General features: G+C 44.3%; 1 protein-coding gene across 8 annotated transcripts in view; it reads right to left on the minus strand.

Annotated features, from left to right (window-relative positions):
* Positions 1–558: 558 nt before the first annotated feature.
* Positions 559–24,632, minus strand: part of PRTFDC1 (phosphoribosyl transferase domain containing 1) — a 70,932-nt gene continuing 46,858 nt past the window's right edge. For 2 of the 8 annotated variants that reach the window (XR_005217197.1, XM_037837878.1), the window contains 4 exons: positions 15,738–15,803; positions 14,221–14,321; positions 13,648–13,795; positions 12,060–13,170 (listed from right to left, as the gene is read on the minus strand). Coding sequence is in view for 6 of the 8 variants with exons in the window: in XM_037837878.1 (XP_037693806.1) it covers positions 12,648–13,170; positions 13,648–13,795; positions 14,221–14,321; positions 15,738–15,763 (798 nt within the window). In the remaining 2 variants the exon portion in view is untranslated. Of the gene's footprint in view, positions 1,776–3,180; positions 3,258–4,698; positions 4,753–6,025; positions 6,073–6,484; positions 6,568–7,991; positions 8,010–12,059; positions 13,171–13,191; positions 13,796–14,220; positions 14,322–15,737; positions 15,804–24,632 lie in introns of those variants that run through there. The other 6 variants (XR_005217198.1, XM_037837879.1, XM_037837882.1 and 3 more) reach the window with 6 other exon arrangements.

Below are 24,632 nucleotides of genomic sequence, written 5' to 3' on the forward strand. Positions count from 1 at the left end.
ATTCAACACTTTTTAGAAACATTTCTAGTGATCCATACTTCATGGGTGAATTTATATTTAAAATCAAATACATGTCTAGATTTCTCTTGGTCCTCGTATATAAATGTGGCATACTGGAAAATTAGGTTTAGCACATTAATTTTGATATTGCAAGAAACTGGCCAATTGTATAGAATTATAAATCGATAGCTTGAAAGCAGATTTTTCTATGAAACAAAACTAGAAGGAATTCCCTTTGCTGATCTCCCCCTTGGGATATCTGGGTGTGGTGTGTTTTCTTCTCTGATTGAAACAAAGATATGCAGGAAAATCTTCTTTTTTCAACTAAAATTCCTTTTCTTATAAACAAGCTTAAGAGAGAAAAAAAAGCAGCAGATCAAGACTGGCTTAATCTTCTGCTTACGCTGGTGTATATATTGGATTTTATCCAGATTAACAAAAATAAAGCCATAGGCTGGGTATAGGCAGCTGTGTATTTAAGCTACTGGCTCACACACATTTTCAAGGGCTAGAAGTACATAAAAAATACGGAGGCGGAAGAAAAACAGTAAACAGTTATCAAACAAGTTTTCTTGTTCTTTATTAGTTTAAAAGAAGCCTGAGGCAACCAACAAAATGCCACATACAGTTCAGAACTAAACAAAGGCTGCTAGTTATTTATTTTGCATTTGCTCCTTTTAGGAAGTGAAGAAAAACAGCCTTCTCGGCACTCTAAAGTTTATTTTCAATTAAAATCCCTGTAAATTAGGATATATTTCATAAAGCGGCAAAAGTGGAAAAAGTGAAAAATGTTATTCTGAAAAAGCTTTCTCTAAAGCGTTGTTTCCTCTGGTGCCTTGGATTGTATAATCAGCCTTATAAAGATACTTAAAAAAATAATTCACCCTCTGTGTTCAAGTTGGTGCAAATAAGAGGAAAGTTTTATCCTTGCTTAGCTTTGAGCCTTGAAAACACTTTTTCCTCCTCATTCTGCCATTTGCTCATGTCCCACATGAATAAAAGGATGCAGCTTAGAAACCAGGGCTTGGCTGCATTGTATTTTTTCTAATTAAAATTCCGAGTATTAAACACAGTTGAGTTCACCCATGCAGACATGCCGTCCCACCATCATATCCCGGAAGCACACATCCAGAGCACAGAGCAAAGGCTCATTTCACAACATCATTAAGATTCACTGGACACTGCACTTCAGAAAGGCTTTGTCAAAGCAGATGATAACGGCTTGTCAGAAATGTGCAAACAGAAATTTATATTAAATTGTCCTTCCTCTTCATTATTAGTATGGAAGCCTGACTGCATTCCCAGGGCACTGGCTCAGGGCTTCACTTAAAAGGTTTCCAGCTTCTTGAGATTGTGAAATAGGGTCACAGTAGAGTTAAAACAAGAGTTAAGTGGAAAACATCTGAGTAACTAGGTGGGGGTATTCCTGGGAACTGTAATAGAAGCACAACAACTGTTTCAAAACAAAAGAAGGTGTAGCTCAGGAGTGTGAAGGTAGACAGAGTATAAAGGTGACATGTTTAGTTTGGAACAAATCAAATCAAAGCCTTGCTTTCTTTTCCTTAAGAACCTTTGATCATCTTTGTATTTTCATCTCAGAAAAACAACCTCTCTCGTTGAAATGATTTTTTAATATGGCACCGAGTGAGGAGGTCTGCGGGGACGGGCTTCCTTCCCTGTGGGTTTCCTGGGGCCATCTGGAAATCAGCTGGAGAGAATTCACCTCTTCAGACTCGGTACTTTTCTTTACCTTGTTCACTGATCACGCATATGTGCTGAAACAATAAAGGATTTAAATGTATCAGTCCCTTAATGAAATATGAGGTACAGAAAATGTGAGGCAGTAATAATGGAATGTCATCCCATAACTGGTTATATATGTATGACACATATATCATTAAAAGGAGCACATTATGTATATATGACACATTATCATATATGTACACTATACATTAAAAGGAGCACATTATGACATGTATATCATATGTACACTATACATTAAAAGGAGCACATTATATATATATATGGCCCATATATCCTATACGTACACTATAAATTAAGAGGAGCACATAATATATACATGGCATGTATGTCCTATATGTACACTATACATTAAAAGGAGCACATTAAAGTATATACTATGTATGATTATATATGTATACACTTTAAAGAGACCCACTGACATGCTTGACCAACGGTTCTCTGCTGTTTTGGTGTCGAGTCCTGTTTTGACTCTGGCTCCTAGGTCCCTAACAATCACAAGTGCTGAGGGAGCAGTCTGTCCAGCCCTGGTAGAGGAAGGATGTCCCCTACTGCTCAAATCACCACCCCCCAGATGGGTGGGGGAGAGCCGTGGTGAACACAACACCGGCTCTCATTCAGTCCTCTTCCTTGGTAGCAAGAAGTGCCTCATGTCAGGAATCTTGGTTGCAAGCAACAGCAGTCGGGTCAGGGGGACGTAAGCCAGGAAGGGGATTTCTGGTGGAGGCTGGGGCGGCTCGGGGAACTGGAGAATCACAGGGAGGCTGAGCAGCGAGGCAAGCCGAGGCCGGAGCGGGGCAGTGTCCGAGGCCATGGCCCCTGGCTCTCGAGGACCCTCTCTGGCACTGCCTTAGTGTGGCGCGGGTCCGACAGCCCTCAGTCTCTGTGGGTTCTGGTTGATGCTCCCAGTTCCCAGGAGAGAGGGGGACTGCTCGGTCCACTTCGGGAGAGGGGTCAACCTCGGTCAGGGCCACCCAGCTCAAACTTTGGGGGTGGGGGTGTCCATGTCTGTGTGCTGAAACCATGTCCCCAAGAGGGGGAACAGCTGTGGGGTGCACACCACTGCAATTGCGCCCGTCCGACCTCACGCACCGACCCTAAATGGCTGGATGGAATATGGGCTATTCGTACGGCCAGTGGGCAGAGCCAGCGACTCAAGAAAAAGCAGCAGGAGCCTGGCTTCTGCCTGCAGCCTCCTTATTTCTCTGACACAAAACAGACGATCATAACTTGTGTCCCCTGCTCAGGCCTCCTCTTGGTGAGTTCATCATGATTATGAACACAAAGCTCCTGGCATATTCCTGGCCTGCGGAAGATTCTCCCTCAACAGCAGCCATCATGAAGACTATTTCAGTAATCTGTTAATTCAAGCACTGTAAGCTCTAGAGAGGGGGGCGAGGGATCTGCCAGAGGACTTACATTCAGATCTCTGAAGTATTCGTTGTAACCTAAGGCGTAACCCACCACAAACAGGTCTGGAATCTCAAATCCAGCATCTTAGCAGAAAGAGAGGGAGGGAAAAAAAAAAAAAAAAAAGAAACAGAATTTAGATAACGTCATGTACAAAGCCACCATATATTACTGCTGTTGGTGCTCAAACTGTGAGGACCGTTCATTCAGGCGGATTTAAGTGAGAGAAGTGACAAGCAACGGACAGAATGAGCCCAACAGGGACGTGGCACCCACTCAGGAAGACAAGACAAACATGCAAACATACAATGAAGAACCAGGAACTCCTGGCACACAGCTGCGAGAGGACAACAAGGAGGATGTGTGAGTTAGTCCTGTAGCCGTTCCAAAGCCAGCAGTATGGAATGACAGAAAGCCAAAGGAAACACTGGGGAAAGCGTAAGGCACAGTTCAAACGCGAGGCATCCCAACGCTGCACTACGGACAGGTGCAGAGGCCACCGCACACTGTCGTCAGGCCATGGGCTGGCTAAAGCTCTGGAAAGCAAACCCTTGGAGACCAGATGAAAGGAAAGGGGTTGTGGGGCCAAAGGAAGATTTAATGCAGGCCTCTGAGGCCACAATGCAGAAGATATTAATTAGCTCTTTATTGCTACTGAGGGCAGAAGGAGAGGAAATGGATACAAATGCAGTAGGAAATACTTGGGGTTAAGCAAGGAAGAACTTATTGCAAGGAAGATGATTTTTATTCTTAAGGGACAGACAATAGGTCTCCTCCTTTAGAGGTTCTGGAAGATAGAATGCCTATGATCCAATGATTTTTCAAACACTCTCTCAGTCCTTTGGAATCAAACATTTGTTCATTCCAGTACTCCAGATGAAGGATATACTTACTTATTTTAGGAAGGTGTACTTTGGTTGAGCCTGTGGCCTTAGAGCATGGAGAAAATTATCTCCATTGCGGCTACTGAGCGTCATTTTGATCTCGATGGCCAAAGATGACCAAATGGGTCTCACTTCCAGGAAGTGCTGCAGGGGAGGGGTTATTTTCTAGGGGACAGCTTTATGGTGTCACTGTTAGGTAGCCAGATAAGTCCCTCCAAACCATGGGGCTTCTGGAGAAATGTAACTATAGAGGAGAAGCAAGAGCAGATTAAAGATGTCAGAGATCACAACGAGCATGGAGGGAAAGTCCATTATGTGCGGCCAGGAAACCCTGGTTGTCACAATAATGACCATACATTGTGCAATGCAGTCCCTACACCAGGAGTAGCAACTCAGGATGGGGGATTAGAGCCCGAGCCAGTTGAGAAGGCCAAACTTCCAGAGGTGTCATGGAATAAAAGACGGACAATGGATCAGAAGGATGGATAAGCATCCGGGAACCAGGGACCTAGCTCCAGCTGTTACACAGTGCAGCTCCCACAATTACATGTGCAATTGCAGACGTTACGTGCAGATGTGGCTTAAGGCTAACAGCAGCGACTGGAGGCAGACAGCCTGGGTTCAAGACTGGCCCTGCTCTTACCAGCCATGTGACCTTGGGCAGGCTATTCAACCTCGCCGTGGTCAAGGTCCTCACCTGTAAAATGGGTATAAAAACAGAACCTACTTTAGAGAGCTGCTGGGAGGACTGAATGAGTTACTGTCTGCATAGCTCTCAGACCAGTGCCCGGCACATCATCACCTCCCACTAGCACCAGCTGCTATTTTTTTTTTTTTATTAATGTCACTGCTGTAAGTGATGCAAGGAATTTGTAATTGGTTGGAGATGCCTGCAAATGAATGTTTTTCAACTTCAGTTAAAATCTTATGTAGGCAGGAGGTATCTTACATTATTTCCTTTGAAGATTTTTGCTTAATAATCTCATCCAACCTTCACTTCAACCTATCCAGGTTGCATTCCCCAACTGGAATAGTCTATTGGGTCTCTCTGCTTAGAACTGATGCTGTCTAGAGTTAGCACATCCAGCAGAGCATAAGACCTGATTTTAGAATCAAGAGCCACTGGCTAAATGTCACTGACACATCACCCATCTATACACTGAGCTTCTCTGACTGTAGTGTTTGCTCAGCTTGCTGATGTTGGAATTGCAGCCAGATTATCCCAGAGGCTCAGAGCAGATGTAAGTTCTAAAAATTGAGCTGAGGTCTGCCCATGCAAGTGAAAAAAAAAAAATCACTTCTAGTGTTAGGGTAATAAGTAAGCAGGCTGCTTGTTTACCTTTTCTGGCTTTAGAACTATTCTTATTAGGAGGAGGAGGTGGGAAAGTGCCCAAATGAGGAATGTTCTCTGAAACACGTCCGAGGTCAAGTGTGAAGATAGTATATTGACATACTTGCTCTGCTTCATTCTCTGTGTTACTGACTGTTTGTCTGGGGGTGGGAGGGAGATGTCATGGATTTTCCTTGCTGAAAATCACCACTGTGCACTGTCTAGTGACGACGGTTCCTGAAGATGTATGTGAATCCCTCAAACCCTTCCCGGCACTACTCCATGCCCTGGGGGTGACAACGGTGACCAAAGCAGATGTCATCCAGCAGGGACAAGTCCTTCTTTAGCCCCTTGGAACTTTTCAGTTGATTTCTTCAACCTTAAGAATTAAACTTTCCAATGCACAGAACAGAGTTCCTGAGAAAGACTCAAATTAGAAGATTCGAAATCAGCATTTTAAACGACTCTATCCTGCCTAGCCAGGCTGGGGATGCCAGGAGGTTATTTGTGGGACCATCAGCCTGACACAGCTTCCACTGCACACAGAGACCCTTAAATGCACAACAGAGACCCTTAAACGCACAACAAGACACCACCACCCAAAAAACAACCCAAGAAATGAAAACTGAAACACACTTACAGTCAGGTCGAAAGCCATCACTTCTAGGTGCTCTCTTCACCAGTAAGCTACCATTAACAAGAAAGATTATTATTAGTGATCCAAAGCCAATCTCTGTGAATTGTAAATACAACAAAACATCAAGCACCTAAGACACTTCATCCCAGCCCTCTTTTGAGCCCTGCCCACGTTCCTGAGGCACCATCTCCACGATTCTGGATGGAAGGAAGCAGGGCTTCCACGCTGCCCCTGGAGACAATAAAGAGGGGTGCGGAGAACACGGCCAAGTGTGTCCTCTTCCCCTCGCTCTCTCTTGGGCCAGCAAACAGGCTCTTTCTCCAGCGGGGTCAACCCACAGCACCCCGGGGTAGAGGGTCACCGGTGTGGAATAGACTATGCTCTCGGGAAACAGCATCCTGCCTTGGCATCCCTCTCCAGCTCGACTGGAAACAGCACTCAGGAGGGTCACACTCCACTCACCTGGCAACCTTGACCATGTTGGGCTTGCATTTCTCTATGCTGCTGTGCAGAGCTTTCATGGTCTTCCCAGTTCCCACAACATCCTTTGCAAAGAGGACAGACACAGTCAACAAAATGCAATTGTGCAGCACCGATAGGTTTTTCATGCAGAGAGATGATGATCGGATTCCTTACTAACGATGCATCATAATCGGAACTGCCATCCCACTGGAGTCAATGCAGGAGGCAGAGGTGGTTCTAATTTTTGAGGCAGGGGCTTTTTTCTGGCAGCTGGGTCTGGGGGAATATACTGGTGCATATAGTCTCTTTGAATCCTTTAGCTGTGCTCAAGGGCTAAATTCTGTCTCTGCAGAGTGTTGGGGGTGGGTGGGGCTGCTTCATGACATTTGAATTCGTGCATGCATATTTGAGAATAAAATTTGGCCCTAAGGTTATGCAGCACAATACAAGAGCATGAATTTTCATGGACATAGGATGGACTTCTGACTATAACGAATGGCTAAATGCTTTCCCCCTCCTCTCACTCAATAGGGGATTCTACGGCTGGGGAGCGAGATGTGCGGGGCTGGCAGCTGCTGACGCCCGCAAGCTCTGGGGGTGCTCCGGGGGCGCACGGCTGTGGTGAGCTGGGGCTCGTCTAGGCTGATGAGCTGCTGTGCAATTAGAGCAGAATGGGCAGCAGCCATTTATTGTCCTGGATACAGGAATCAGCTGTCAGGAGCTGATGATCAAAAAACAGGTCTGAATTTGGCTGGGGTCTGGCAATTCGCTTGGCTAGAGGGTCTACTTCATAGGTTACGTGGAGCCAGAAGAACTACAGACAAGGATGCACACAAGGCGACTGTGTAACAAAAGCTGAAAACAGCAACTTGGATTTCTGCCAGCTGATACGGCCAACAAGCTCCGGACCAAACGTGTCCATTTGCTGCGTTCACCCTCTGCTGCCAGATACCTATGCTGCAATGTCCATTTTTTTAATTTAAAAAAGAAAAAAAAAAGCAGAAAAGCAAATTCAACATAGATTTCCCCTGCACTGCCACTTTTTAGTTGATTGCATTTATGATTTGGATGCTGAAGGGAGAATTGTTTGAGGGCACTGGCAGGTCAGAAGCAAGGACACTGATCACCTGCCAAGAGAGCACCAATCTCGGTGGTTGTTAGGAAATAAATTTGGGCCGGTGGGCTGGGTTCTTCTTCCGTAAAAATGTCTGATTCACAGACTGGCATAAGAATCAATTTAGAAAGATGTGAAAGTGGATATGAAAAAGGATAGTTAGTTATCATGGCAATGCTTTTATTCTAAGTTATTCGAGGCCGGCAATTCCAGTTGTCTCCCGTGCAATACACAGTGGGAATGCAATAAAGTGTGGTCAATTTGATACATTCCAAGCACCATGCACACAGCAGGGATTCAACAGAGTATGGCCAATTTGGTAAGTTGTATTTTTTAAAACTCACCGTTAGATTGTTTCAACTTCCAAATATGGATAAGGAAAAGCCAACTTACCTCAACAATGAGAACATTCTGGAATAAATAAAACAGAGGTATTTAGAAACTGGCTCACAAGATAATGTAACAGCATTTGTCTTTCTTTAGATGACCTTTCATTTATCCCTGAGTTCACACAAGACTTAAAAAATCAGATCAAACCTTACACATTGTATCTAATGCAAAAGACATTTAATTTTTAAAAATGTTAACCAACTAACCAACCAACAAAAACATCTGTTAAATTTGCACCATATTATTTTATGTGTCAAATGCATTCTTAGATGGAAATATGTTTCTGGAAGTGATTTTCTCTCAGGTATGGTATCTTTAGTCATTAAATCCATTTACAAAACACCTTAATTTTATCATTAAAATGTAAGATTATTTTGTCCATTTTTAAAGCAGGTCATACTCACAGGATCCTCCACCCTGAGAATGACACAAATTGTGATGATCTTTCTTAACAGTCAATCCAGCATGGTTAGTTAGGGTGGGCAGTTTTAGTTTGACTGAAGCTTACTAACCATGCCTGTCAACCAGCCAGAATAGTTAAGAGAAAGCTGTGGTTGATTCAATTTCCTAGTTCATGATTCCCATTTGTTTCAACTTTACAGGGATACGTTAGTCTGAATTCTTGCCTAATTAAGTAGAGGCATTGGTTGAACATAATCAAATATTTTCTCCCCTTTGACAGTTCAGAACCTTGCAAAACAAGAGTCATCTTTGAAAAGATTAGTCTTCAACTGTGAGACAGAGGGGTGGGTAGGAAGTGGGATTTGGATGTGCACTGATTCTGAGATATATTGTCAAAATTACCTTTAAAACATTTAAAAATCAGAGTAACACATACACAGGTCTAAAATAGATCCGAAAGGCTTTTAAGGAAAACACAGTGGCCCCTCACCTGCCCCCTCCTCCCCTTAATGCCGTGCCCCAGGCACAGACACTTTTAACTCTTTCTACTGTTTTTCTGTCACTACTTCCATATTTTATAACATGTCTTCATTTAACTATTTCTGTTTAAAAAATATTAAAATTACATATTGATTTTTTGGTTGCTTGTTTCTAAAAAGTTTTTCAATTATGAATGTACAAAGCTTATACTATCATATATAAATGCACATACTTATAGTCATTCAAGTAAGTTTGTACTTTCTATGATAAATACAATATCAATGGTTTGAAATACAGGAAAGACTAAAGATTTTTTAAGTGTTTGATGTCTGTTGAACTGTTCAGTGTATTTTAAAGTGCTTAGGTACTTTAAAATAAAGGTATCATGACATTCTTTATTATGCATAGCCAAAATAACATTATCATATCCAGCAAAAATGACAATAGTTTCTTAATATCATTTAACGCCTATTTAAATTTCCCTAATTGTCCCTAAAATGGCCTTTGTAGCTGGCTTGTCCAATCAAACACTATGCAGATCTTTAATTCAGCTTTAATTTAGGGCAGTCCCTTTTGCTATTCTTCTAATTCTCAACTGAACAATTGTAGACATCATCTAATTATGTAATATAATAGGTGCCAGTTAAGCTTTTTATACTATCTCACTTCCTCCCGCATCCCCCAATGTAGTTACTTCATGATGACTGCATCTTCTTGTAGTGTACACATTTTTTTCCTACTGAAGTGTAGAGTAGTATACTACAATTATATTTCCTTTAGAGCTTTTTAATTCTGTTCTTGGAATTTCTAATCGTTTTTCCTATATTTGTTCAGTGTCTTAGATTGCAATAATCAGCCTTTTTTATTTTTTAAAGCAAGCTCCTCTTCCCCTGAATTATTATTATAAGGAAAAATTGGTTAATCATGGTTTAAATATATTTCTCAGAGGATTTTGGAGGATTAAGGAAACCAAATGGACTAATATCATCTGTAATAACATGAAGAACTTTCTGAGTTATGCACGGTACTAAAAAAGTAAACTTATCTAGTGGGCTCATCAATGATGGGCAAGGGGAATTCTGGTATAGAAAAACTGTCTGCTATCGAAAGGGAACCATACGAAACCCCGACTTCTTCAGTGACTTATACAAAGCAGTCATTACATACATACTAAATGTTCTTTATAGAACATCACATTATATTTTCAAACTATTTCACTGTGTTGGGGATTGAATCGTGACCCCCAAAAGGACATGTTCAAATCCTAACTCCCAGTCCTGTGGGTGTGAACCCATTCGTAAACAGGATCTTGAAATATATTATCAGTCAAGGTGTGCCCAAATTGGTGGGGGTGGGTCTTATCCAATTCCACTGAAGTCCTTCTAAGTGGAGGAAACTGGATATGGAAGTAGAAGCCGGAGAAGGAGAGAGATGGCTGGGGTTGGAGGCAGAGGTGCATCCACAAAATCCAAGGGACCCCAAAGATTGCGGCACATCAGCACCGGAAAGCCACGGATTCCAGAAGAAAGCACGGCCTGTCCATCCCTCCTTAACTGAGCTATCATTAATGTCTACTACTTTTCTTTTTGCCACTGAGAAATCTTCTAAAATTCTCCTTTTTTGAGTGGGCAAGCTTTGAAAATTTCTTGGGAACATCCCGTGCCTCCTAAACACTTCCAATCTGATAGTGTGCTGACTTCGCATCCGAGATGTTTGCCAGTGCTGGCTTATCATCTCCTCACACCCAGCTCATTTCCTCCCAGAAAAGCTGGTAAAATCTCCAGCCTGGAGGCTGCAAGCAAAAATCTATGGGGAATCTCTAGAGTGGGTTCTTGATGTGTTCTTTCACACTCCCAGGCTAAGCTAGTCACATAGTTTCCTATAAAAAGAAAGGAAAAAAGAAAGAAGGAAAGAATTATCCCAAGCTATATGATTTTCTTAACTAGCTTATTCCTACTTTTAATCTTTCAAAACACAAAAGGATTAGCAAAACCACCGCCATCTAATGTGCCACAGTGCAGTTTCCCAGCTGTGACCACCAGATCCCAAGGATGGCCGTCATGGTGACGTGCTGTGTCGTGGCTGCTGGGGATAAGGGGGTGTGAAAATCTAAACCCCACGGAAGAAGGATAATTCCCAACACCCCCAGAACCATCCTTTGGTGGGGATTTCTACGACTTTACAAATACTCAGCCTGGATGGTGCAATAAAGGGGAATGATTTTTAGACAGTTGGAGCAGCCAAGGAGGCGATTTGGGCTGGTTCTGAGGCTCCCTCCTGGCATTTGATTAGAAGTGCACTTGGTGGGAGGGGGCTGCGGGCTGGGGTCCTCCCCAAATCTCACACTGAACCTGCACATCTGTGTTTCCATGCTGCAGGATTTGGGCCTGTTTCCACACACTAGGTTTTATCCCTCCCTCTTGTACATGAATAAAATCTTCTTGCTTTAATGGAGACACACATTTTATGAAGTGCCAGGATTCAATCAGCTCTGAGGGCTTCTTTATTCAGCAGCACTGACCTATTTAGAACCGTGACTCAGGCAGCCTCCCTTTTAAAAAAAGAAAGGGGGGAAAATAAGAGAAAAACGAGCAAGGCGCGTGGGGCTGTCCGGAGTCTCCTTTTCCTAAACACGTTAAATCCTGCGTCTTTGGGGTACTTGAGCAGTCACAGATCAGTTATGAGCTCAGAATGCCTGTAACTCGCAGCGGGGAAGAATCACGCAGGCGAATATTTTCCCGTGTTTTTAAGCGTTCTTTCATCAAGTTGATCTAGCCTTGGTCTGCTCCACCGTCCCGTCTCCCTCACCCCCCTTGGCCCTTCCAGCTCCAGCTCAGGCTTGGAGCCTCTGTCCCTTCTGTCCCTGAGTTCTACCCTAAATTCTGGCTCTTTCTAACACGCTGCTTCATGACGTCACCGTGGCTCAAAAATGTCTGTGGCTCTTCTTTGCTTTTCTAAGCAATTTTAAACTTTTTACTGAAACATTCAATGTATTCTATGAACCAAACCCCAATCTACGTGGTCCTCTTTTTTTTTTTTTTTTCTTATTGTTTCCCCACTTTTGACTAATTTCCCTCCTCTGGCTGTCTACCCCCCTGCTTTGCCCCCTAATCCATCCGCCCTTCCCCCATCCTTGTGTAACTCCCAGACCTTCTGGTCCCAAGTAAAATCCCCTCCTCCTCCCTCAGACTATCACCGTCCCCACGAGTACTGTCTTCTTTTGGTCTCTTTAAGCCCAAGGAAAGTGTGGGAAGCTTTTCAAGTGCCGAGCAGGTGTGAGAGCTCCTGGCCCACCTCGGATGAATAAATGAAAGATAAATGTGGCTTTGTGGACCAGCAGGGAATCATACGATGACAACATGAGAAGAGAGACATTAAATGGTGACCTGTAAGCACCCTTCCGCCCAATGCAAATATTTTATTGCAGTTTCAGACTCTCTTCTACAAACGTTAAAAACAAATCCACCAATTGCCGGGTGCCTTTTCCTTTTAATTATTTTTCTAGCCAGGGTATATACTGCATGATGGAAAGACTCTGGAGGGCGTCTGAATGAATATTTTATTTTTAAAGTCCTCTCAAGCTCTCGGTGCGAGACAAGAATGGAGGGCAGTTTTGGGGGCTTTCTTTTGAAAGGCTGAAGGGTGGAGGCCTTTATCTGTTGAAGGAAAAGGGAATTCTAAGTTTACTGGCATTTTCCCTCCTCCAGTCCTCCACCGTGAGAACTCACCCCCTGCAGCTCCCCCTTGAGCGTTTCTGACACCAAAGCTCTTCTGCGTCTATGGAGAAAATGCTCCCTCACCAGCCCCTTTCTCGTCCAACTCTGAACTAAATGGCGTCTGATGGTTTTCTTCTCCCTCTTCTGCGTCCTCCCTTTCCTGCACTGCACCGGAAGCATCTTTCTGATTTCCATCTAAGAGGTGAGCAAGACGGGTGTGATCCCTGCCCTCCTGGAGCTTACATTCTGGTGTGTGTGTTGGGGGTTTAGGGGAATAAAAACTAAGGCCCAAAGTAAACACTACAAATTGTGGCAAGGTCTCCAGAGGAAACAGGGTGCTGGAGGTAGAGATGATGCCGGGATGGGGGGCATGCAGAGGGGAAGAGCACGGGGTCGTTAGAAGGAGTCGGGGGAGACCTCCCTCATGGAGGGACGAGCAGGCTGAGCCCGGGAGGGCAGAGCAAAATGTGTTCCGGGAGCGCCAACAGCTTGCACCATCTTTGCAGGAAGGAGCTTGGCCGGTGTGGTTAGAGCACCATGTCCAGAGGATGGAGGGAGAGCCAGGTCCCACAGGTCCCGCAGGCCTGGAAGGAGTTTGTACTGTAACATCAGAGCACTGGGAGAGGGGTTGCCAGGTAAAATACAGAAGGCCCAGTGAGACTGGAATTCCAGATAAATAACACATACTTTGTTAGTTATTTTGCAGGGGACCCAAATAATTGCCTGGGACATATTTATACTAAATATTACATGGGACAAACTTTTATTAATTTTATTCATCATTTATTTGAAATTCAAATTTAACTGAATGTCCTGTATTTCTTATTCCCCTTAATCTTTCTATCCTGGTTGAGAGGCCACTGAAAGGTTTTCAGCGGGCAGGTGTTGTGACCCCCTTTGTATTTTAGGACCCCTCTGGCTGCTTTGTGAGAATGATCTGGAAAGTAGCGAAAGTTATGTGAAGGCAGAAGTTCAGGGGGACGAGCTAGGCTATCACGGAGGAGGATGGCGGTGGGCTCACCCTAGGAGGCCAGTGCTTCTCCAACTTTAATTTTAATCACCTTGTTAAAATGAAGGCTTTATTCAGCAGATCATTGATGGGACCCGGGATTCTGCTTTTATGAAAACATCCCAGGTGGTGCTGACGTTGCTGGTTTCCAGATGAAGGGTTGGCAAACTGCAGCCCCTGTGCCAAGGCCAGCCTGATGCCTGTTTTTATCAATGAAGTTTTATGGGGACACAGCCACACCCACTCGTTTGCCTTTATCCATGGAGGCTCTCACACTCTCACAGACTGTGGGCCCACAAAGCCTAAAATATTTAGTTTGGCCACACCGGGGAGGGTGTGGGCTCAGGGGGTGCCCCCAGAGAGGGAGAGAAGAGAAGGGACGGCAATGGTGTGGGCTACATGCCCCCAGCACCCCCTTCTGATGTCAGCCTTGGCACCCCAAGAGGCAGAATCTTTAAACTTCCAGGTGTCGTGAAGGTTGAGAACCTGGCTAACCGATGTTTATTCATCTTGGAAATATTTTCCCAGGGCCTTCTAAGCTCCACTCGGCATCCCTTAAAAGCACATAGAGATGCATCTATGGACACACAGAGGGTACAGACACCACGGCTTAGCCCCCGGAAACCTGTAAAGCCGACTCCTGCTTGAGCTTCCTGCTGGCAGGTTTCTGTCTCTCCTACCTGAATCTTCGCCATCCTTGCTGTGTCGCGGGGGTCTTTGGAGTAACTGTAGGAGGGAGATGGTGAGACAGCCCCTTCACCTGCTCTGTTCCCTCCACCCACAGGAAGAGCCACCTTTCCTCAATCTCTCTCCCACTCTAAACGAACCAGAATGTCCAGCACTCACTTACAGGGGAAATTACTTTAAAAGGAAATAAATGATTTTTTGAGGGGGAGAGAAGGACCACAATTCTACATGCAAGCTTTTTCTTGGCCTTCATTTGGAACTCGTAGAGTTATCACTTTGACAGATCCCATTGCAAAAACACATCGTAAAATATTTCTGTTGAGTGATACATTTAACAGGCAATATTATACAACAAAGTACCAGAATGATTGTCATTTAAAGACTGAACTGGGGCTGTTAAAAGTGATGAACTTCTGGAAAGTGCCAGATTATTTTAACTCTCTAGGATGTTATTTTATACATTGCCATTGGAACATCAGATGGTGGCCGAGTGATACGTTCATACCAATCAGTTAATCTCAATTTCTGTGGGGCACAATTTATGATGAGGATAGCAATCCAACACTGGATCCCGCCATGCCGTCCTCACAGTCAACACAGCCAAGCTGCTTTGTAGTCAAGAGTCCTTGGGACTCAGTTGTGTCCCAGATGTTATTATCCATATTTTTATTAAATATGGCTGCTACTCCCCCTCCACAAAAATGACAGATTAAACTTGTATAAGGGATGGATTCATTTGACTTAGAAAGCCAAAGCTGTTCAAAAATACTGTGTACACGATATCTCTTCTACAGCTAAACACAAACAAATTTTGCATTGCTATCAATAGTAGCAAAGCTTGCATTGCAGGTCACGTACCACAAAGCCCATCTGCTTTATGAAATAGTTCTTTCCACTGTGTTTATTTATGTCAGAATCCAGTCTTTTCACTTAATTATTAAGTACTGGCAAAGGATTTGGAACTCCAAGTTAAAATTGAAGGTGCTTTCCCCATAATCTAATGAGTTACATTCTTATTCATAGAAAAATAAAGGGAAAATACTAGAAAAACTCAAGTTCCTTTTAATTATCCCCAAATTTTGTTCATTCCAGGGACTGAGGCACGGATGAAATAAAAAGTAGACAAATAAAAAGCTTCTCTTTCAAGGGATGCCTGCGAGGGTGAGTAAAAATGGGACAGAACAAGGAGTGCCAAGAAGTTTCGGGATTCGAGGTTGTCTGAAATAAGATGGGAAGGAAGCTTGGAGAGGGAAGTTGGGGTAGGAGTGAGGTCCTAGAAGCGTCTAAAAGGGGTGTTTTGCAAGGGAGAAATCATTAAAATGTTTCACACACCCATCAGCATGAATTAGTAAACCCTGGAGGGCGTCTGAAAGGTATTTCAAGTGCTGACCTGAGATACAGGTCACCGATTTCCCCAGGACATCAATAGGTGCCAAAAAATTTACGTTAACAAACCTTTCCAGAAAGTGCTGAAAGATCATCGCTTCCAATTATCTGCATCTCCTCTATGGATTGGTCATCCTAGGGGGCAACAAAAAAAAAAAAAAAAAAAAAAAAGGAAGACAATATTTTACTGCACAAGAAAATCTCTAAAGCACATTTTCCCGTCTACCCAGTTGGTGGCTGGCTGGCACCTTACAGCCCGCGGGGTGCACAGCTCCTCTGTTGCCTAGGGTTACTGAGAGCCAGGCTCTTGCGCTGTGCTCCAGACGAGCCTTCCAACGGCTGGGGAGGGAGAATGGAGGGGAAGAGAGGATGAATGAACCTAATTTTGGAAGCACGAACCAAACAACAAAATAGATAAATGGGACTTCACCAAAACTGAACACGTTTGTGCATCAGAGGACTTCATCGTGAACGTACAAAGACAGCCTACAGAATGGAAGAAAATGTTTGGAAATCATAGATCCAATAAGGGTTTAATATAAGAACCTATAAAGAAACGCTATAACTCAATAACCAAAAGACAAATAACTCAATTAAAAAATGGGCAAAAGTCTTGAACAGGCGTTTTTCCAAAGAACATATACAAATGGTCAAAAAGCACAAAAAGATGCTCAACATCATTAACTGTGAGGGAAATGCAAATCAAAACCACTTCATACCCTCTAGAATGGCTACTATTCAAAAAATGGAAAATAAGGGTAGGAGAGGTTTTGGAGAAATAGGAACACTCATTCATTGCTGGTGGGAACGTAAAATGGTTCAGCCACTGTGGACAGTTTGGAGGTTCCTCAGAAAGTTAACTAAAGAATTACCATATGACCCAGCAACCCCTCTACTAAGTATATATCCAAAAGAATAGAAAGCAGGGACTCAAACAGATATTTGCACACTGGTGTTCAAAGGGGCATTTTTCACAATTGTCAAAAATGGAAGCAACCCAAGTGTCCCATCAACTGATGAATGGATAAACAAAACATGGTCGATACACATATGGAATACTATTCAGCCAGTAAAAAGGAATGAAGCTCTGATACACGCCAACAACATGGATGAACCTTGAAGAATCATGTTAAATGAAATACACCAGACACAAAAGGACAAATAGTGTATGATATCACAGATAAGAAATAATTAGAATAAGCAAATGTGTAGAGTCAGAAACAAGAATACAGGTTACGGGGTGGAGGTAAGGAAAGGGGAGTTAATGCCTAACTGGTACAGAATTTCTGTTTGGGGAGATGCAAAAGTTTTGGAAAATGGATGGTGGTGATGGTAGCACCCAATTGTGAATGCAAAATGCCAGTGAATTATGTATTTGAATGTGGCTAAAAGGGAAAATTTTAGGTTGTATATTTCTTACAGAATAAAAAACAAAAACAAAAAAACCATAGGACTCCACAACACAAGCAGTGAACCCTAATATAAACCATGGATGATAGTTAGTAGCACAATGATAATAATATTCTTTCATCAATTGTACAAAGGTAGCACACTAATGCAAACCGTTCATAATGGGGAAAACTGTGTGTGTGTGTGTGGGGGGGGTATGGGAAGTCTGCTATTTCTGCACTATTTGTCTTGAAACCCTGGAGGCCCTGACTCTCTCCTGAGGCAGACGGAAGGAGAGGAGACACTCTACCCCACCCCTGCACTCTCCCAGGTGCAGGGGTGACAGGAGCCCCAGGTGTGGGCCACACACCTGTCAAATCTGCCAACCAGCCCCAGCGAGGTCCCCACAGTAGGAAACAACTGAATTCGAAGGTCCTGGCTCCCAGAGAGATGGTGGCCCTGTCCCTCTTCCAATGTCGACGGCGATTACAGCAGGTAGGGGATGAAGAACTTGGGTTGTGTTTGGCCCCTTTGACGTGAAGGAGGAACCTCATACATTCCCAGAACCACGGCCACCAGACTTCCTGCCCAAGCCCTGTCGGAGGCCACCACTGCTCACGTTCTCAGTTCCCATGTGCCTGATTAAACCACACACAGCAACAAGCCAAAACTGGGTTGGCAGACGGTGACCGTCACAAGAGAATAACGTGGAGGCAAAAGAGGAAACAGAAGGGGACAACCTGCTTCCCAGCCTCCTTGCAGACCCTCAGGAAAGTAACAGGACAATTCCCGAAGCAGATCTACTAACAGGCAAGCTGCCTCACGACGAAGCAAGAGGTGCTGTGATGTCACATCCCTTGGTCCAGACAATGACCTCGGGCAGGAGGCGGCCCCACCTGGGGGCACCAGCTGTGCCACACGCTGAGCCAGGCTCCGGCCACTGTGGGGACAGCACTGGTCATCAGCACTGCCCCCCTGGCTCCAGCAAAGCCGCCCCCAGTCCACAGGGTCAGGTGGGGCCTGGACTTCCCAACTTAAACACAGCCCGAGGCTGTGTCCAGCCTTCAGCCTTCCAGGTTAAGCCAACACATTCCCTTGGGAATTTTTTCATGGGCTGGTTTGAATCGGATTCTGTCATTTGCTGTAGAGAATCTCCATCTGGACCACTACATGGTTCTGTTGTCATGGAACCAGCCATCTGGGAAGAGAACAAAGACCCAACCAATAGGACAGTTTTCCCAATGAAGCAGCTTTTGTTTCTCTGTCTTCCTGCTCACCGGGAATAAAAATGACAGCAAAATGTTTTTACTTCAATGTGGTGAAGTGTCTGCTGCAGAGCACTGGGGAGAGCACACGAAGATACAGCCAGGCTTGCAGGGCTTCACGCAGGAGCTCATCTGGGAACTGCCCACAACGGAGATTAAACCAGTAATTTTCTTTTCGTGGGACTGCATTCCAAATCAAAGAAGATCCAGAATTTGCTGATCTCTTTGCTGTTTCTGTACCGGCATATACAATCACATATTCAAAAGCTGTGACATTAGTGCACTGAGAACTTGTCAAAAATGTCAAAGGAGAACATTTTCCTGTCACTTTTGGAGGTGCTGAGATACAGGGGTTAACATAAGGAGAATCTCTGCACATCAGATTGAAACAAGTTGTTAATAGCAGCAGGAAAAATAAAAATTTCACTACCTCCAGAGGACAGGGAGAATTGGAAACGGCTACTAAACCACAACACTTAGTGTAGCAAATGAGCCTGGTACTCTGTCAGATCAGAGAAAATGTCACAATTATTCTGCTATTATCAACACTTCATATACTAAAAACAGAGACACAAAGCACCACGGATGAGACAGGTGAAGAAAGCACACTGCAGAGTAGGTTCTCTTTAAGAAGGCCTTGCTCCTTCCAAGTTTCTAAATGCATTTTAATATCTGATTTGTCTTTAATCCGCCTGGCTTTATACCTTCTAATTCCATTGCCACACGAACGTGTCTACTGTCAGTTTTCTCAACACCCTTTACTGAATTGTTTATTGTTTCCCTACTGGTTTGAAATGTCAATTTATCATATCCTTCGTCCACATATGTGAGGGTCAATTTCCATATTCTCTGGTTTCATTAACCTCAAATGTCTATTCCAGCACCTGCCCCACGCTGCTGTAATCACAATGATTTTTGAATGTCTTAATATCTAATAAGGCAAGCCCCACTTTGTTTTTATTTTAAATTGTCTCAGCTATGTTTGCAGTTTTATTCTCCTAACTTTGGGATACTGTGAAGATCAAATGCATTAATATAAGCAGAAAATTTAGAACTGGGCAGCACACGGTAAGCACTCGATAAATGCTTGTTATTACTTTTTCCTGCCTCCCTTCCTTTTCTGCTCTCCCTCCCTCCCTCACTTCTTTGGGAAATGGCCCCTACTGGGTTCTCCACTGGTCATTAGAGTCTGGATCCCCCCTGGTTTAGCAAACCTCTCATCTCCTGCTGGGGTGGGGAAAGGAACTCAAAGACCCAAGTTCTCCATTCATGGGCTTTTAACCATCTTGCTGGTTCCAGTCCATTCTTCACTCCACCTTCCAAGGACCCCAAGCCCTTCAGGACTTCTGTGGCATGAATCCTTTCTTCCCATTGACATTTCCCTCCGTAGGCATTTAGATTTTCAGCCTCTCTATTCAGAGTCAGGACCCTTCCTTCATTTGCTTCACCATCTGAAAAGCACTGACATCTCTCGCCACGGGGTCTTCTCTCTTCCTTTCTGCTCTTACAGAAATATACCTCGTTTGTGTCTTTCCTCTCAGCCCAACAGGGTTTCAGGAGGGAACGGAGTTTATTCTACATATCCCATCACTATGTTTAACCAAGATATTCTAATGGCTCAAAACCAGCCTATTTTCCTAGGATTGGTGCATTATTATTTTAAAACGTCATTGGTTTGGATTCAGTGACATTTTATTTGGGATTGTTCATCTAGGCTCCTATGTAAGACTGGCCCGTAAATTTCTTTCACCATTTTTGTGGGATTTTAAAGTAAAATTATGCTAGCCTCATACTGCCAGTCACATGGCTCTGTAGCTGTTGCCTGTGCTCTAGATGAGTTTGCACATGAGTGGAATTTTCTGTCTCTGAAAAGTTCAGTTGAGCTCAGAATAGGTATTATTTAATCCCCAATTTACAAATGAGGAAACTGAGGCACTAAGCATTTAAGTAGCTTGCCTGAAGAGGCCCTGCTGGAAAGTGGAGTCCACGTCAGTCCCAGATCTGCCCAGCCCCACCTTATGCTGGTGCCCCCCACACCACCCCCCATATTCCTAGAGGAAAGAAGCGCATGGTGCATTCTCGGGATTCATGTGGAGGAGGGAGAGTCCAGCTGCTGAAATCCACCCGAAGTGAAACAGAGGCTGAGGATGGCCAGAGAGTTCAACACCTCTGTAGAAACGCTGCGAGGGAATGTGGGTATTTGTTTATAGGTTAAAGGAAACCTCTAGAATTCAGTCCAGACATCCTTGGAAGAAACTTCTGCTTTAGATAACCTGGTCCCCAGGTACTAAGTAAAGCACACCCGAACAGCCCAGCAAGCGTGGTGGAGCCTCACACAGAGAATTCAGACTGGTTCGATAACGTTTAGGAAAAAACATAACCGAGGAAAGATAAATATTCTGAATATCCTGTCCTTTTGAGGAACCAGAGGGGGAAAAGTAAAGAAAACAAACAAACAAATGACTCTCTAGGCCATTCATTTCCAAAGTGAGAGTGACTTGCTTGGTATCTACACGTGCAAAAGCTTTTCCAGTGGTCTCAGCCTCCCTGATAACTTCACTTTCCTTTTCCCCACTTTTTGTCCCAATCCTCCCCCTCAGCTCCTCTCCTGGGCTCAAAGAAGCCATTGACCCTATAGCACAGGTAGCAATGCAAAACAAAAACAAGAACAATTCATTATAAGAAGTTTTGATGACCAAGCTGGAGAGCCTCTAAGTAAAATGGTGCAAATTGCTCAAATTAATTTAAAAAAAAAAAAAACCCTGAACATTTGATACCAAGTCCAATAACAAGCACAGGTGACTTGTCTCCTGTACCCAGTTTTCTTTTCACTCTCATAGAATTTGCCAATGAGTTGTTGATGTGGGACATGACTCTTTGGGTCCCGCGGTTCTTTAAGTCGCCTGCGGTCAAAGTGGAGGGGAAGGCAGCCAACTGGTGTGGCTCTCCGGCCTGCCCCTCACCTCCAAGACAGCAGCCCCCCGTGTCTATCTGTACAGTGATAGGATTCCATGCAAGATCTTGTTTGGAAATAAAAAGTTCTGCTCCAAAAGGGGAGGATAAGGGGAGGGGAGGGGAGGGGAGTTTGAAAACTATCATTCTAATGTTTTCCTCCCTTGAAATTGACTTCCTTTTCGTTCCTGTTCATTTAAAAATACCGTTTCCCTCTAGGATCCTTTTGGTTTTGAAACTCATTCTTGCAACCTTTGTGGGAGAAAGTTGTGCGCTGGAGACTAAGTGAACAGGGAGTGTGGTGTCCCAGGGACAGGGATGCCATCTTCTCACCATTTCCCTTGAGTCTTAAGAATCTTGGAGATCTACTCGAGTTACCTAACACTGGCTTTTGTGATTTATCCTTTGTCCAGTTTACTCACACGTGCACACCGTGTGCTCTGGGATCAGGGTTCTGGGCTGACGCTGCCCACAGGCCTGTGGCTAGGGACGACTGACCTCCTCCACTGCCATCTGAATGCCCTCCAAGTTGCGGCTATTGCGGCTAGAGACTTGGCTAAAAATGAGCTCATCTGGGTGCTATTTGGCAGTTTCGCCGCGACCCCCCGGCCCACAGTTCCCAAGCTGCGGGGCCTGATGCTTGCAAGTAGCGCATTGAGCAGGCACAACTCCTATCACCCCAGCCTGCTGCCTCTGCCCCCTGCAGACGATGCTGACTCATTTCTGCCTGTATCAGCTCTGGTCAGACTCTGCTGGTAATCCTCCAGGGCCACCGAATGGTCTGTTCAGGAAGGAGTCCCTCTTGTTGAAACCACTTTACGAGATGACAGCAGAAGGTCCGCGGCAGGACATGAAACTGGACGTCTGGGTTCCTCATATTTTTCCTGACTTGGCTGCATTTCTACCTTGGGACTCATGAGATAAGGGTTAACTTAAAATAGGTTCTTACTACTCGTAAACAAAGGAACCTTGTCTGAGACACCACTTTAATTTACAGGGAAAGTCCGTTCACACATTTTGGTAACTGCTATTCTAAATCCCTGGTGTTCCGGACAGGCGATGCGCTGCGCGTCCGTGGAATGACCACCTCGCCATCTTCCTAACTCGTTCATCTTCTGTCCCTCTAGGAAGCTCTCCCGGAACGCCCTGGCCTTCCTGTGTGCTCTGATGAGACCCCGGCACATCCGCCTGCCAACAGCAGGCTCTGGGACAGCAGCGGCTGTCACCGGAGTGCAAACTCCCGCAGCGCTGCGACCTGGTTTTCCCCGGACCTGTGGCCCCGGCGCTGGCACGTCCTGATGTTGGGCATCTGCCGAGCCACACCGAAACCTCTGAGCCCACGTGTTGGCTCCACTCTTAACCCTTCCCCGTCCCACTTCCGACACGGCTTCTCCTGCTTTAAGCTCTGCCTTCGGCTGTCTACACCCTCAGAAGGGGCTTATCGTCCAACGGGAGGTAGTGAAAAAACATAAAATATAAACAAACACATATGAGAAAACATCTGTAAAGCTAAATTGAGAGGGATGGAAATGCAGCTGATGAGTCACTTGGGAGACAGGAAGGAAAAGTACAGATTCAGTGATGTCAGAGTGATTCCCACAGCTGTTTCTTCATTATCATGACTATTATTTATTAACTTAATCCCCAAAGAACCTCTTCAATATTTTCAAAAAATGTGAATGCAGAAAGACCATGTGAATTTTGAATATTTAAAAATAGGAAAATAGGAAACATCAAGACATATTTTGATATCATTACTCCATTTGATGTTTAGTAAAGGCTACTTTTTTTTTAAAAAGCTGAACTAGCATTTTAACCAGGAAAAAAAAATGTTAACTTGTACAACTTGGTGTGTTTGGGAGTAAGCACATATACATTTTGCATTTTCTGACCTTGGTGTGCCTAACTTTTGCAACTCTGACGTGATTCTACAGAAGAGAAACGGCTTTCTTTGGAGCGACAATGACTTATTCCCCTGTTGTGGTTGGAACCCCCCACCCAGGCTCCAGGAGGGGGGCTGGTTAGCTAAGAGTAATCCCCACTCAACAGAGAGAGGCTATTTTCTTGATGACAAATAAAGAGGTGTTGGATCAGAAGGGACCACAATAATATGAAGAAGTGATGGACTAGCAGGAAAAATGAAGGGTCAGAGAAAAATGGAGGGAGAGAAGGAAATGGGCCTTTACTTCGATTCAGTTATTGAAGACCCCAGGAAAGAGGAAACTCAGTTTAAAAACATGTTCAGCGACTTTGCTGTACATGAACTTTGTGTGAAACCTTGAGGCAGGATATCCTTCTGCACAAACCTTGGAATGGCCTCATTTTGTTTTAGATTATGTATTTAGATCACTGGAACAGAAGGACAAATAAGCTGAATGACCCAAAAAGACAGCAAAATCTGTTTTAAAATATGGGCTACCGTATCTCACTAGTGTTGACTTTTCTTGAAAGAGCATTTTCTCTATACATTTCTGTTTTTTTTTCTAAATAACACAGGGAAAATCTATAACTTTAAAAAATAACCAAATAAAAACCGTTGCCCAATAGTGATGCCATCTCAGTCCAGCTCTCGTGAACGTGTTTTAAGACTGCCAGGGCGTGGAGGGTGACTGGACGGGCCAAGGGACAGAAGTGATCAGAAGGAAGCAGTGGGACCGACCCCCTGAACACGCAGCTTCTCCCATCAGGCTGGATCCAACGAGTTCAGCTCTCATTGTGACACTTCTCTGCTCACAATATTTCTCGAGATTCCTGCGCCTGCAGAACCAAGCCCCGTGTTGTCCTAGTAGGGGACAGAGCTGTCCTGAGACCCAGGCGAGAGGCGCCTCCCGCATGTCACAAGCACCGAAACAAAGGCATTTGCTTTTTCCTTTTTCTTTTTCATCTCATAAGAAAATTTTTGAAAAGTTCTGTGACAGAATGAGGTAATGGGACCTATGGGCTAATCTGCAACAGCTGGAAGGCAGTGGGCACAGTGTGTGGCCCGAGAGGAGGTGGCAGAGAAAAGCACTGTCCTCAGCAACTGGACAAAGAGGGACTCGTCTTTATGGATCGAGTTGTGCCCCCCACAAAGATACACTTGTGTTCTAACCTCCAGTACCATGTGAATGTGACGTTATTTGGAAACTGGGTGACTGGAGATGGAATTCGTTAAAATGAGGCCAGAACGAGTGGGGTGGGCCCTTGATCCAATATGACTGGTGTCCTTGTAAGGAGGGAGGGTGTTCCAGTTTGCTAATGCTGCTGGGATGCAAACCACCAGAAATGGATTGGCTTTTATAAAGGGGGTTTATTTGGTTACAAAGTTACAGTGTTAAGGCCATAAAGTGTCCAAGGTAACACATCAGCAATTGGGTAC

This window comes from Choloepus didactylus, chromosome 5 (assembly GCF_015220235.1).
Source record: "Choloepus didactylus isolate mChoDid1 chromosome 5, mChoDid1.pri, whole genome shotgun sequence".
NCBI lineage: Eukaryota > Metazoa > Chordata > Mammalia > Pilosa > Megalonychidae > Choloepus > Choloepus didactylus.